The sequence below is a fragment of the Lacerta agilis genome, chromosome 9, assembly GCF_009819535.1.
Source record: "Lacerta agilis isolate rLacAgi1 chromosome 9, rLacAgi1.pri, whole genome shotgun sequence".
In the NCBI taxonomy this organism is placed as follows: Eukaryota; Metazoa; Chordata; class Lepidosauria; order Squamata; family Lacertidae; genus Lacerta; species Lacerta agilis.
In genome coordinates, this window is record NC_046320.1 from 25,590,823 (window position 1) to 25,606,542 (window position 15,720).

At 38.8% G+C, this 15,720-nt stretch overlaps 1 protein-coding gene across 11 annotated transcripts in view; it reads right to left on the reverse strand.

Annotated features, from left to right (window-relative positions):
- The window catches only part of TENM3 (teneurin transmembrane protein 3), a 399,040-nt gene that overhangs the window by 80,413 nt on the left and 302,907 nt on the right, over positions 1 to 15,720 (reverse strand). For all 11 annotated transcript variants that reach the window (XM_033160981.1, XM_033160987.1, XM_033160989.1 and 8 more), the window contains 5 exons: positions 9,259 to 9,473; positions 4,611 to 4,821; positions 4,062 to 4,163; positions 3,690 to 3,884; positions 1,497 to 1,697 (listed from right to left, as the gene is read on the reverse strand). In XM_033160981.1, the coding sequence (XP_033016872.1) occupies positions 1,497 to 1,697; positions 3,690 to 3,884; positions 4,062 to 4,163; positions 4,611 to 4,821; positions 9,259 to 9,473 (924 nt within the window). The remainder of the gene's footprint in view (positions 1 to 1,496; positions 1,698 to 3,689; positions 3,885 to 4,061; positions 4,164 to 4,610; positions 4,822 to 9,258; positions 9,474 to 15,720) is intronic.

Consider the following 15,720-nt stretch of genomic DNA (forward strand, 5'->3'; position numbering starts at 1 on the left):
ACTTAACATGTGGAAGTTGGGCAGCCAGTGAGTGGCACCGTGACCCACCATGTTCAACCCCCTTCCAATGCCTCCAAACCTGTAGGGACCCAGAGTCATTTGGGGGGAAACAAGGCTGTAGCTTCACTGCACCTGGCTATAAAAAGATGATTTAAAATAAAAGAAATGAATGTTGTGGTGACTAATGTCAGCCTAAACAAAATAAAATAAAAAATTCCTTCCAGTAGCACCTTAGAGACCAACTAAGTTTGTTCTTGGTATGAGCTTTCGTGTGCATGCACACTTCTTCAGATACACTGAAACGGAAGTCACCAGACCCTTAAATATAGTGAGGGAGTGGGGAGGGGTATTACTCAGAAGGGTGATGGGAATGGGTGATCAGCTGATAGGTGTGGAAAACCTGTTAATGACTGCAATTTTTACAGGGTCTTACAGGGAAAGGCAAGGGGTGAGATGGCTAAAGATAGCTTTGTCATGTATAATGAGATAAGAATCCAATGTCTTTGTTCAGACCAGGTTTCTCCATGGTTTTATGTTTGGTGATTAGTTGCAATTCAGCCACTTCTCTTTCCAGTCTATTTCTGAAATTCCTTTTTATTAAGACAGCTACTTTGAGTTCTTTTATAGAATGTCCTGGGAGATTGAAGTGTTCTCCTACTGGTTTCTCTGTCTTGTGATTCCTGATATCAGATTTATGTGCATTTATCCTTTGGCGTAGGGTTTGGCCTGGTTATTCTCAGGGGTGTTGACCATCGGCCTGTTTGCCACTGCACTGCTACCCTCAGATTCTGTCACTGTCTGTCACCAACACTCCTGCATCCAGGCTGTAGGGCCTACCAAAGAATAGTGCTATTGTAGGACCCCGGCAGCATTATTGTTTGGTAAACTCAGCAGTCACCATCTGGTGGGAGCATAAATGTTAAGCATGATAAGGTGCTACCACTGACTTACTGTGATATCACAAGGTACAATATTAATGTTGTTATTGTAGTGCTGCAGGCTGGTACCTCAGCAAAAAGACTGCACTACCATCTTTCGAGTGAAGAAAAATTTGCAGAGGTTTGTTTAAAACCTTCAAGTCTATGCAGGATGCGAGGCACTTTTGCACATCAGGTCAGGCATACATGATGTGAACTTGGCTCACTCCCGTATTAATAAATTAAATGGTTTTATTGATGATTTGTTAATTATTCTATATGATTTATGTTGCAATTGTAATGTTATTGTTACATATTGTTTGTCAGCTGCTTTGTGACTCGTGTGGGTAAAAAGCGGTGTGGAAATATATCAATGAAATGAAATGAATCAAGTGTTGGTGGTGGCAATCTGCTATCATTGTATGGCCAATTTCAGTTAAGTATCCCTACATGTTTTTTGCTTGTATTGCTTATAGCCTTTAGCTACACTGGGACCTAAATATAATATCATTCTAGAATATTGCCCAATATTAACAGTTAAAGCAAACAGATTTCTTAAAAATAAAATAAAAACCTTACCATTGGAGCAGTCAGGACCAGTCCAATTAGGGTCACAAGTGCATGTGCCACTTTCTTGAAGATACGTGCCATGGCCAGAGCACTGGTCTGGACACATAGTCTTCAGAATTTCACAGTTGTTACCACCCCATCCCGGATTACAATGGCACTCTCCATGGATGCACACACCATGATTTGAACAGGCTGGATCTAAACAATCAGCTGAAATGGGAAGACAGTTTTGCATCTATGAGTTCTATCGTTATTTCCCACAAATTAGGCTACAGTATATTCATTCTTACACATGAGTAAAGAAGCACAACGATTCAGTGATCTGTATAATGCTCCTATTAGGCTCTGAAAAAGAAGAGAGTACAAAGCAGAAGAAACCTTCAATTCCTTGCTATGCTCCTTTTACTTTAACTACATGTTAACAGAATGCAGCAGCAAAAATCAATAGAGGTACCGGTACATGCTTTAATCATCAGAAGGTCTAGAAAAAGACCTGGCTGTAATTGTGGCAGGGGCTGCAGAACAGGGCTTACTAACACAAAATGATTATTTAGCTCTCATTAAAAAAAGCATGTTTCAAATCATAAAGGCAAGCAAACAAAACAGAATGCAACAGGCTGCAATCCAAACCCCACTGACCCACTTAATTCATGGAACTTACTTCTGAGTAGACATGGCAAGAATTGCAGCCTTAGAAGCTAGAATTCCCCTTTACATTCCCAATATATGTGCCTACATATTTTCTAATACCTGCAAGTTCCGTGCCTAACTAGCCAACTAGCCAGATGCCCATGGGAAGCCTGAAAGCAGGACCTGAGTGCAACTGCACTCTCCCCACTTGTGATTCCCAGCAATGGGAATTCAGAGGCAACTTGTCTCTGATAGTGGAGGAAGAACATAAACATTATGGCTAGTAGCCTTATCCTCATGAATTTTTCCAATCCTCTTTTAAAGCCATCCAAGTTGGTGACCACCACTTCATGAGAAAGCTAATTCCATAGTTTAACACTGTGCTGTTTCTGTTCTTAATAGTTCAACGTTCACCTACACTGGTTATTTACAAGGCCTAGTGTTCTGAGAGAGGGAGATGCAAAATTTTATACACCTCTATCATGTCTTCTCTTATTATGGCTTAGTTTGTTCCAAAATTTAAACCTTGTTGAAAATAGGCCTTTCACTGCATAGCAGTGCATGTGAATACTATATACAGATTTGACATTAGCTAGAAAGGAAGAATACTCTTTATGAATTAATCTTCTGAGATATACCAGGGCAGAGTGAAGATGGATTTATTGCAATATTCAGAACAAAGGAAACAGGTTTGAAATCATCTGAAGGTAGCTACTGAAATGAATACAAGTTAGGGGAAGTTCTGTTCCCCAAAGACCATGCATATGAATAGACTGTCTTAGTGGACTCTGCTATTCCTGTGTTGTGACAGCTGTGTACCACCACCAGCCTGTTTAGGAAATAAATGGCTTGCATACCCTCTATCTTTCTTAATTCACTTTAATGTGCTTTAGTTGACGAGATTTAATTTAGCAATTTGACTCAATAAAATGTTACACTTGTAGGGTCAATGGTCTGAAAATTTAATTCCAGAGACTTAATTGTATTACTTTGTACGTGCAGATCAATAAAATCAATCTGATTGAGAATGGAAACGTGTGGTTTTTTTCCATCTGAAAAAAAATATCAGTACAGAGGAAAGGCTATCATAATTATTTACACCACCACAACAGAAGAATTCTGTACTGTTTTTCACCGTGAAGGATTTGAATTAGCGCTTTCAGGAATGTAGTTTATGTAGGAGATTTTCAGTACATGCAATTTCTTCTACTATGTGAAAATACTGTGACTTTTGTTAAACTATCTTTTTTCTTTCCTACCTCATCTTAGCTCAGTGATGTAACAAAGAAGATCAAGCTCACAAGCTAAGAGATTAAAATGTATTTACACATTCAATAGTTAAGGAAACTAAAGTCTACAGTCCAAGAAAGATTTTCTAAATCCTATGTTTAATATGCTTGAAAGATTCTGAATGTGAATGATATGCATATAAAAGAGATGTTTTCATTAAATCTAAAATGTGCTAGCATCTGCATTTATTTGGTATTATATTTAGGGCCTAGAACATAATAGTGTAGCAAAGCACTTCTGAAGACTTACAGTCAAATCCTAAGTAAATGTTTATATATTTACCTTCCTCACAGTTTTCTCCTTTGTATCCAGAGTTGCAGGCACAAGAGCCCATGATGCAAATCCCACGACCTCCACATTGAGGGTCAATGCACTGGGTGGTAGGCACATCACACTCTGTCCCTTTCCAGCCACTGTAGCAAAGACAGCGTCCTTTGGAGTACTGCCCATTGCCACTGCACAATACTGGGCAGGCTGCTGTGAAATAAAACATGACAGAAGACTTAACGCAATTCTTTTCAATCAAGCTTTAGAAGCAGAGGAACATCTAAACAACAAGTTGTACTTCAGGTTCTTTTTCTTGCTGCTCTAGTAACTACTTGTATTTCTGTTCTGTATTTGTATTGACTTAAGAAAGGAATTCAATTTATATACCTCTTGAACAATCAGGGCCCAGAAATCCAGCAAAACAATGGCATGATCCTGATACACACTCTCCGTTTCCATGGCAATTGCGGGGGCATTCCACCACAGACTCTGAAAGGAATCGTAAGAAGAGAAATTCTAATACCCTGCAATCACAGCAGTTAGCAAAAACAGAAGAGAACTCTTATTTAAATCACTTGTAAATGATAGCAAATTAAGACACTTTTAGGAGTGTGTATGCTTAGTTTGTTTACTAGCTTTGAGAATGTAAATAGAGCTTAATTCATTTGAATTACTTGTAGAACGTTAAAGCAGTAACTTCTAACAAAATTCTATTTTAATAGAATTATTACAAGATCTTTATACTTTGATAACAGAGTATAACAACCTGTCATAAATATTTTAGTACACTTCAAATAAGTCAGATTTTGACACAACTGTGTTCCATCAAAACATATTTTCTGCAAAATACTCAAGACTGTCCAACAAAGAAGAAAATATTAGAGAATAGTTCAGCTTGCAACTTTTGTAAACGAACACAGTGAATGAAATTCTTACCTATGACAATTGTATTAAAAGACACTTGTTCTGCATTTTTCCCATCATTATAAAAAGCCAGATGCCAGATCCCAGCATCCAAATACTGGATGAAACCTGCTTCATGTAGACTGACAGACCTTGCCTGTCTACCTGCTCTCTCTGCCTCAAGAAGGTTGCGCTGTTCCTTTGCAATCAACCGGCTACCATCCAAAAGTTCCACAAAGTCATACTGCAAGGGGAAATTTCACAAAATACACATATTATCTATCTATGTAGTGTTGCATTGATTAAAGCCTTTTAAAAAGTTCCTAAATTAAAGCTTCAGTGCCTGAAGTATTTTCAACAGTTAATCTTTGAAGTAGTGTAGTGTGGAACACACAGTTCCTGTGTCAGCTTCCGTAATATGCTGCTTGCATGCCAACATCCAGACCTGTATGCTACCAGGAGTACATTTTCATGGCTGTACTCAGTCACAGAGATAGATGATTTTATATACTCTGCTGAAGGAAAGCCAACAAGATTAACTTCTGCACACAACTAGCAGTATAAGAATAGTCACCTAGAGGTAACCACATGATGATGGCAGCAATCAATGGCAGTCGATCCCCCTATAACTCAGTGACTCATTATTTTATTTATTTCTTCTTAAGAACGTAACAGAAAAGCTACAAATAGAGACACTGATAATGGAAAACACTGTATCAGCTTTAAGAGATAACATAGCTGTCAAAAGCACTATGTTTTATTAACAGCAACAAATAGGTTATCAGAGGCTTAGACAGAACAGCATTACATATGCCAAAATTAGAGACAATCTTTAGTTGCTTTGTGCATTACTTACTATTTTACACTCCAAATTAGGAAAAACTAGGTCAAGTTCTGGTAAAGGGTAAAGGCTAATAGTGTGAACTGGGAAATCTCTTCTTAGCCTGAACCCAGTTACTATCCTCAGACACAGCACCCTATCAGCAATGGGAATAATAATAATACTGATCTATGCTAAAGGTTGTTGCATGGAGTTACTATACAAGAAGCACGGTAAAAACTAAAAAAGTGAGCATTAATCAATTAATCAGCAAAATTATTATGACTTATTATTATATCCTAAGTACCTCAAATTTCCACCACTGAAGCAAACACAGCTAAAATTTATTATTTTGTACTCATCCAGTAAATACGTTGCCCAGTTCTGACCACTCTGAAGTAGTGTTTGCCCATAATTTTATTTCTACACTAAATGTTTATTATGGATGTACAACCACTAAAGCAGTTCACCATGTAGGAAGGGTTGCATTGCTTGCATCCTGGCAATGCTTACAATCCCAGCAGCAGCAGCAGAAGTAAAGTGATGATGAGGTTGGGGCTGTGCAGGTGAACTGGGAAAGCTAATCTGGTAGTCCCGTTGTGCACCTGCACAGCTTCAACAGTGCTGATTTCAGAATGAGCCTCTGAACAGCATTAAACTGAAATGCTTTGACCCTTTAATTGAATTAACTGGATATCCTTGTTTACTCGGAAGAAACCCAGTGTTTCTAGAAGGCTGCTTTGCAAGGTGTGTGTTTAATCATTGGGAAAGTCATCATTATGTCCTCCAGATATTGCCAGACTACTTCCAATCACAACAATACAAACACAACATGTGGGCTAATAGTTAGTAGAAAATATATAATAGAATAATGATATCATTCAAATTATACGAGTAAGCCAATCAAAGTTCATATGTACAATATAACAGAGTGGTAGCAAGGACCGTCAAGCCGTGTGTTCAAAACAGATGACTAACAATAGTCTTTCAAAAGTTTCAACAGAAGACGTCTCAAAAGTATGAAAAGTGAAGTCTCTCAATAGTCTTTCAAAAGTTGCAATGGAAAGACTGTAATTTGAATGATATCATTATTCTATTTTATATTTTCTACTATTAGCCTACGTGTTGTGTTTGTATTGTTGTGATTGGTTGTTATTGCAACACAGGTGTTTGTTTTTGGTTCATTGTTGTACCAAGACTACAACTTCCAACATCCCTAAACCTTGGCCATGGTGGCTGCGGTTAATGCGAGTTGTAGTCCAGCAATACCTGGAGGGCACCAAGTTGGCTGCCCCATTCAATCATTGAATGCATTAGAAGCACCTGCTACACATTACTTTTCACCTGTCCCCCAGCAAATATATAACAGTAGTTAACTTGGGTAGTATGGGCAGTAGCCAGTATTTCAACCGAGGGCCACAGAAACACAACCTTAACACAGAAGCAACTTGTGTAAAATTATCAAATGTTAAGTATGTGATAAAGTGCAAACTGCTCCTTTTCTTCCATACTGACAGTTGGCTTAAAAATCCTTCCCCTTAATCATAGTATTACTTTCAAGGATCCATGCCCCGAATCTTAATTCTTGTTGTTAACCAACTTTTCCATGTGGAAGGTACAGTGTGAAGAGAAAGCAACTAGCCCTAGATTAAAATAAATAAATAAATCTGTAGGAACCTAAAGTATTTCCCCCCAAGATTTTCACCTCCTAGGTTAAGCTCCTTATATTTGTCGGGTATACATATATGGATCTCTCACACTTATTCATTTTTAGTTTAAGCTAACCAAGTCATTTGTTATTTCTTAAAGTCTCTTTAAATAAACTTATTGATTGGCTGGTTGCAATGAAACTGACATTTTGAGAATGTGTCACAAAAGACTAGCAGACTACCATTGATTGTTTTTGAATGGACAGCCACTATCAATTACTTCTGGTTGATTTATTTATGATACCTGAGAAAACAGAGCTGTGCAACCCAGACTGTTCTGACACAGGCAGAGAGCACAATAGGCTCTACCACATCTGGGAATAAAGTTGCAAAACTGGGGAAATGTGGCAAAATATCATTTCTAATGATACGGTCTGAAAAGGTGCAGTAATTGCCACAAAAGGATATTTAGACTACAAACTAATAAATAATTATGATTCTTCTTTTTTAAAAAAGGAAAAAGAAAAGCTGATTCAGCCAGGAAAAATGATAAAATAGATTAACCGCACACATTTAGTAAAAAGTGATAATGGTGTAAGACATCCAAACTCCTCACTGGTTTTTCCTCACAGATGAATTTTCATGGCTGTAAACCAAGACAAAAACTGGACAAAAGCTTAGAATTTTTTTGGGGGGGAAGTGAGCTCCGTAGATAGCAATGTCCTTTCCCCACCCCCTTTCAGTGGCTTTTTTCGCCGCTCGGTTCCCTGGGCGGAGCCCCAACATGGAGGCAAGGGGCGGCCCAGCAAGTGTCAACCCCCAGGGCGGTACCTGGGGCGGCCCCCCTGCCCCCTTGCTCCGCCCCTGCCTTTGGATTAGGCTCAGATACTTCCTGAGCTGAAACAAACCTGAAATATCAATTCTGCATTTTACTTCCTCAAGCTTAGAATTTTTGAGGGGAAGTGAGCTCCATAGATAGCAATGTCCTTCAGGCTCTGTACATATACTGTCACCGTGTACAGCAATGTCCACTCCTGTTAAGAGTAATGTGTAACAATTCTCTTATTTACCACTGTCCCTAGACTCTGCTGGGTGTGTGTCACATATCCCATGTTCCACAACATCTTTGGACACTGCTCCACAGTTGCATCCTGCTAGGCTAAGAACCATGGGAGCTAACAAAGACCCTGTCTCATTACTGCAAGGAAAAGGCTATAGGGAAAAGAAAGGGCTCAGGAAAATCTGGAGGGCCTTGATTTCACACTGATTTCATGCTGTTAGCAAAGCACATGAGGATCATCAGATGGGTCTGGGCCAGAAACGAGTTAGACATGTGTGCCTGTATCTGGATTCTTTCATGAACCCTGGCACTTCAAGCAACTTATCTGTCATTCTGGCCCTATATTTCAGTTAGAAAAACCCACTTATCACCCTATAAGACAGGCTGAGGCCCATAAGTATTGGGTGCTTACACTCTTTCTATCATGCCTATATCCTTTAGTGCTCCTGTATGCTAACATTTGTTTTGCTCCCTCTCACGTCCTATTTTCCTTCACCCATGTGTTCTTCATTTGTCTTTTATAGCAGTCTCACTTCAAACCATGGCTCTGTCATCAACCCACATACAAAGTACTTTCCAATGGTAGTTTCATGATCAGTAGCTGGTGGCTCAATGAACTACTTACCTTCTCCTTGCCCCCCCCCCTTTTAGTGACATCTCCATGGTTGCTGAGCTTGCAGCCCAGGTACTTCTGTCAGGGAACCTATCACAATTGGGCCAAACCCACCAATGGGAACCTTGCTTCAGCATTTTAACCAATAATTTATTATCAAGGATACAGTGGCACAAGTGATTTCCTTATGTACAGCCCCAGCTAAATTACAGATTTCTAACTGGGTCTACAAAGTGACCTGGGGGTGGGGGGGTGGGAACAAGCATTAAATTTATTTTTACTGTACTTATGATGCCCAATAAAAGTGATTTGAAAAGACTTCCATGTGTGGTTGAGATAAAATGTCCAAATTGCATTTTAAAAGGCTACTTACATAACAATAGCTAGTGTCCTCATTATCAGCTTAGCACACAATATGGAATGCAGACAGTGAAACTATTCAAAAGGAATTACTGAAATCCAAAGTAATAAAGTATTTTCAAATATGCAGTTAGTGTTTTCAAATACTAAATCTTGCTTTCATTGAAAACAGCTCTTACTTGAGTATGTGAGGGTGGTAAGCCTTTTCGGCCATATACTCCAATCAATGCATCTTTCTGAAGGGAGATATTGAATTTTAGAAACTGTGGCTGATCAATGAAGACCTGTGACCTCCAGAAGATCCCAGGAGGAACCTCTTGTGTTGCTCTTCGGCCTATATCAAGTTCTCCAGAATCTATAGTATTGTTTTCTTGTGCAAATCCTCCTAATTTTCCTGAGAGATTAAAAAAAAATATTAAGACATCAAATATTTGCTTTCAGTTATCCTTTAAATAAGCTGTCAAATATTTAGACTAGTTTCAACTGAAATATTACTTGAGAATCGTTCAGAGAATGTTAACAATCCTAGGGAATTCACTGAAGAGCTAACAACACAAGGGCAGCTTACATAAATACCTTCAAAGTCAAAATCCCACAACTTCCCCAAGGTATATTGTTAAGGCAAGTGTTGTAGGACATACTCTCATTCTGATCACTCTTAACCTAATTATTCTGCAAAATATGTATCTTGTTAAGTAGGATTAACTCTGGTGCTTATCATTCTGTCTAAACACAACAGTATGCTTGCAAGTGAAAATTAAGATGAAATGGAGTATACAGCTTTGCAGATAAATTCTCATGTAAACAGGTAGCAAAACAATCGTTGGGATTGATAAGTACAATTTTACGCTACATTAGATAGTACAACATTCATTTACACACTAGGAATACTCTGTGAAGTATTCTTTCAAAGCATATTCATTTCTGCGAAAAATAATTCAAACTCTGTCTATTTAAATTAGTTACATAACGTGCACACTGGCACATGCAAAGACACAAAGCCAGCCAAATTTTGAAAAAAATATTGGGACTTCCTGTTTTCAATTTATGACAAGATATCACTTGAAACAACATACTTTGAGCATATGAAAATGTGATTATTATGCCTCACCCTTCTATTCTAACCACAGGACATTACAATCTATAACCTACTCAAGTGAAGCATCAGTGTGAATTGTGTTATATATATCATTTCTAGATAGTGCATACTCCTTAAAACATTTCAATAAATTTGGTTTCTGTACAAAAATAGTCTGTCATCATTTAAACCCCTCTTTAAAATTAGCTGCCACGCAACATATGTAAAGCTTTCCCCATTCTGCAGCTGCACCTATTCTGTCGGCTATTACTAATACCTCTACTCTTTTTTCTGCCTTTAAATTGCTTATCACAGTGCTGTTGATAAATGGTGCAGGGTGCTTTCAGAAAGGTAGATAACACAAGCTTTGAATTTTCTGCATCTCTAAATTGGATGAAAAGCAACGTTTGAGCAAAACCTACATTTGATTTTCAAAATCCTCTTCTGCTTTCTGTAGTGCTTTAATAACACCAACAAGTGGTGACTTAAAAGTGCACATAGCATCACCTGTGAAAACGCTATTAATAGAGCATACATATGTCAGAGGTATTGGGATAATGAAAGTATCTTTTAAAATATGTTGTAAGAACATTTCATCACTTTTTTTAACATATCGGCATTAAAAGATGCTGCAAACATAGGACGAGATCAAATAGAGCAAAGATGCTAGCTGCTGTGTATTTTGAATACTGTACTTCCCAAGTTTAGATTAGGTATGAGTGTGTAAGTCTGCTCACCTCTCATGGTGCGGCGGCATTGCTGGATGGAAGAGGCTTCACTGGGGCCCCGACGGTGGAATTCAAATGGCAGTGCCCTTCCTGATAGGTGGAGGGGGCATATGCCCTCGCCGCTTATCAGGAGCTGGATCTTAGCCTGCACCCTGCATTGGCAAATGGGGATGCAGGCTGGGACATGGGCTGTGCCAGGAGGCGGAGCCAATGGAGCCAACGGTGGGCTTCCCTCGGATCAGCCCCCTCACCTGGGGCATAGCCTGTTTGTTCCTGCACCAGGTTTCCCCCCCATCCCTCCCACCCATGGTTTACGCTGATAGGCAATGACTTTGCTGTGGCTATGGCGGTCGCCATTCTTTACGGGGCTGGGTAGGAATTTGCCCACCAGGCTAATTGGCACTGACTCGGTGGTTTTGCCTACCTCATAGCAATTCGTCCGAACTAGTTGAGCATTGGGGCAATCCCTTGTTTTAGATGGAGGGGAGGTTGTAGTCCCCGCCTGCCCCTCCAAACATTGGGGTATCCCATTAAAGAGATGGGGCGTGGCCATGTCCATGTGCCCAGGGCTGAAGGCACTCCTCCAGACGGCGGCCCCTGCGGGGCTCACCCTATTTGATGTTAAGTCTTAAGAACCCCCGCCTGGATTGACCATGCGTTACTTCCGGTGGGCGGGCCGGAGGTATTTAGATTGCCCCATGCCGAAGCCAAACCTCTTTCATCTGTATTCAATAAAGTTGTGGCCTGTTTTTACCCCAAACCCAGTCTGATTGGTCTCTTATTCATATGGGTTCAACTGAAGTATCAAAATGCTGACCAGAGGCCAGACAAAATATCAGGATAGATTACGTACACTTGTCCAAGAATTTTATCAGAAATCTGCATATTTAAAAGGCATTTTTCTCTCTCTTCAATTTGATACAGAATAAAAAGTAAAACCACTTTTGCAATTTTCACAGGAAAATAAATGATACAGCTGGAACTGAAGATGGACTAGTCCAAAGTGCCATACTAAATAATTCCCATTCCCTGTGGGATTGCAGCAGTGGATGCGATTCAGCGTGGCCGTGGCAGGGGGAATGACTCTTCCTTAGCTTCAGTGTGATGGGAGGGGGTGTTTTCTGTCTCTTGCATTGCAATGAGTGCTGGGAAACACTCACAGGGCTGCAGGAGTCAATTACTAACATGCAGCAGGCAGCATTGGGTTGGATCCTTAGTTCAGGTGGGTGGTGGGCCCACACCCTGTGGCAAAGGGTTTTGTTTTTTTAAATCACTTGTGGTATCTCTGAATACCAATTCTGTCTTGCATTCTTTCAAAACGGTACTTATAAAAAAGAGAGAAAACAACAATAAATGAATCAGTTGTTCTGTTTGTTGTTCTTTTGTTTCTAGTGCATGTTTCTTCTCTTTGTAGATGTTTTGTCAGTCCAGCTGAAGCTTGCTAGTGTAGTCCAGTGAAATGTGCCTGTAGTCCTTTCATTGTTTTAAGTGTAAAGTAATACACACTGAGAAAACTACTGCCTACACATATGGGTCTTGAACTGACTGTGACTATTCAAGCAGAGATTATGAGGTCATACTGGAAAGGTCAATTAAACCATGAAGTTAGTGCGCTGCAAAAATGGAAAATATATGTGCATTATTAAGGTTTATTTGGAAAGGGTTCACGGACTGGTGCTGTATAGGGGTAGCTAAAACACCAGGGAGGATGTATAATGTACTTTTTCATTAAAGGTTTAAAACTGATTGTGGGGGGCGAGGACAGAAAAAAGGAGGAAAAAAAATGGACTTTAAAAAAATTGCAGAGAAAATGAATAGTTGGGACATCAGAAACCCGTAAAGTAGGAAAACATAGGTTCTTCAACCAAAATTGACAGGCAGCAGCTTTACTATACACAAAAGTTGAACAACAAAGGGTGCTATACAGCTGAACAGAAAGTTTCTGCACAAATTAAGCTGTTTAAAGTCCCCTCCAGACCTTTGTGCTAAGCATGTGAAAGTCAGAAAGAGGAAGGAAATCTGGCCTGCAGGGCGAACTGGAACCAGGGATCATCCAAAACTCATTTACCAGTAGTCTTTCCATGATCAGATGAAAACCAACAAAGGAACTCATGTTTTGGGTTAATGCTGATGATAAAGTGAGGACAGTGGGAGAAGAGGGAACATGTGATCTGACAGTCAAGATATTTTTATACACTGGGCTCATTTCATGTAGAAGGGACCTGCAATAATTTCATTTTGTGCTTTAAAGTGTGTTGTCATAAAATGCAAAACAAAATATTGATGCTAGGCTTCCTGATATGCAAAATCTTGTCCCCTAACCCATATGGAAAGTACAGCCAGCTAAACTACTCTAGGTATTTGGATTAAAATTCCTAAATGATTGTTAAAAACAAATTGTTTAAATACCTATATTTTCAAATTATCCTCAGCCCATATTTCTGTATTTGACAATCTCAGTGCTCCATAATTTTATTAAGAAACACACCCACACCCACACCCACCCACACACTATACATACATAAATCTGTACTTTACTGTATTTAAATTTAAATATTTACTTAACAACATGAATGATTTTTTCCTTATGGGTGTACAAAATCAAGACACAACTATGACAATGTTTATTTAGCAAATAGATAGGCTAAAGTTTAAACAAATCAATAAAAGTAATTATTAAAATTTAATTTAATAATACAAAATGAATTACGTATAATTTACCAAGGCATTAAAAGATTAACAATGCCTGCTGCAGAGCATAGTTTAATATAATTTCAAGCTTTCAGTGATCATGGGAAGCTTTAAAGGGTATCGAGGAGTAAAATTAAATTTATAGCCAATCAATAGCACATCATCCAATTGCATAACATAACCTTGGAATCATACCACCAACTGTGAGATAGCTGAGACAATTCTTTCAAAAACAACTAGCATCATTTCCTAGCACATTTGGTTAGAGTAACTGCAACTCAAAATAGGTAAAAACAAGAAAGGTTCTTGTATAAAAATCAATAAACAATCTCATCAGGAGATTATTTAATCAGAATGAAGTATTTCAAACAATATATAAAATATTTTAAATAGTATGGCATGGCATTTTTAATCTCATCTTTTGCTATTCTTCAATGTCTTAAGGTATACAACTTCAACAAATGATCCTTGAGTACATCAAATGACAAATAAATTATTTACATGAAGATTATGCCAATCAGCATTTTATTTTTAATATAAAAGAGTGGTTGAAAAAAAAGATCGTCTAGAACAGAATAAGCTTGGCTTTTCTCAAACTGTTTTCTTAATTGTAATCAATATTTTAAATTAACCCACTGACGTTTACAGGGATATTTATTTGAGAACCTAATTTACTTTTCAAACATTTATTGAAATTTCTCAAAATCCCATGGAAGCATGCACAGTAAATGTAACATTAGCTAGCAGAGTTCACCCTCTAAGTGAGAGAGAGCTCAATTACACTGTACCTTGTTAAATAGATGGTCTGTTTTTCACAGTGTAATTACTCACATAGGGAAAGTCACAAAATAATTAGGGAGGAATGTTTAGACAATGTGTAATTCTTTTACGTGTAAGAATTTTTGACATGCAGCACTTATTAAGTAATTACTAGGATTGATTTCTGCATCAGCACTAATCTTTATTTGGTAGCAGCTTGAAAGTCTGTTTGTAAACATATGAAACAAGTTGGCTTATAATTGTACTGTACTTATTGATGCAATGATCACTACAGACTAAACTAAGCCAGTACTGGACTAAATCAGATTGCATGTTTAAGTTACAAATCAAGTGCATCAGACAATCACCTAAGCCATCCTAAATAGACTTTTCCCTGTAGCACACTTCCAATGCACTTCATATTTGAACATTTAGTCGCGTCAGAGTAAACACTGCAGATGTGTCCGTATCTTAAAGCTGAATCTTAAACATGCCTTCTTAGAAGTAAGTTCTATTTAATTCATTAGGGCTTACTTCCAGGTAAATGGGATTAGGATTGCAGCCTTAGTCACTTTCCATTTATTTACACATATAATGTATGCCTGGGCCAAGCTCTTAACATCGTTCCATTCAATTCACTTCTCATTTTGTTTCAAAATAAAGACTGCATAGTTTTCCCGTCTTTGTCCATGGAGTTTTCTTGGCAGGGATACTGGAGTGGCTTGCCAGTTCCTTCTCCAGGTGGATCACGTTTGGTCCAAACCCTCCACTATGACCTGTCCTTCTTGACCTGTCCATGGCTTCCCTGAGTAATTCAAGCCCCTTCGCCACGACAAGGCAGAATTCATCATGCGAAAGGCTGGACTGGATGAATCCCAAACCGGAATTAAGATTGCCGGAAAAAATATCAACAACCTCAGATATGCTGATGACACTACCTTGATGGCAGAAAGTGAGGAGGAATTAAAGAACCTTTTAATGAGGGTGAAAGAGGAGAGCGCAAAATATGGTCTGAAGCTCAACATCAAAAAAACTAAGATCATGGCCACTGGTCCCATCACCTCCTGGCAAATAGAAGGGGAAGAAATGGAGGCAGTGAGAGATTTCACTTTTTTGGGTTCCACGATCACTGCAGATGGTGACAGCAGTCACGAAATTAGAAGACGCCTGCTTCTTGGGAGAAAAGAAATGACAAACCTAGACAGCATCTTAAAAAGCAAAGACATCACCTTGCCGACAAAGGTCCGTATAGTTAAAGCTATGGTTTTCCCAGTAGTAATGTACGGAAGTGAGAGCTGGACCATAAAGAAGGCTGATCGCCGAAGAATTGATGCTTTTGAATTATGGTGCTGGAGGAGACTCTTGAGAGTCCCATGGACTGCAAG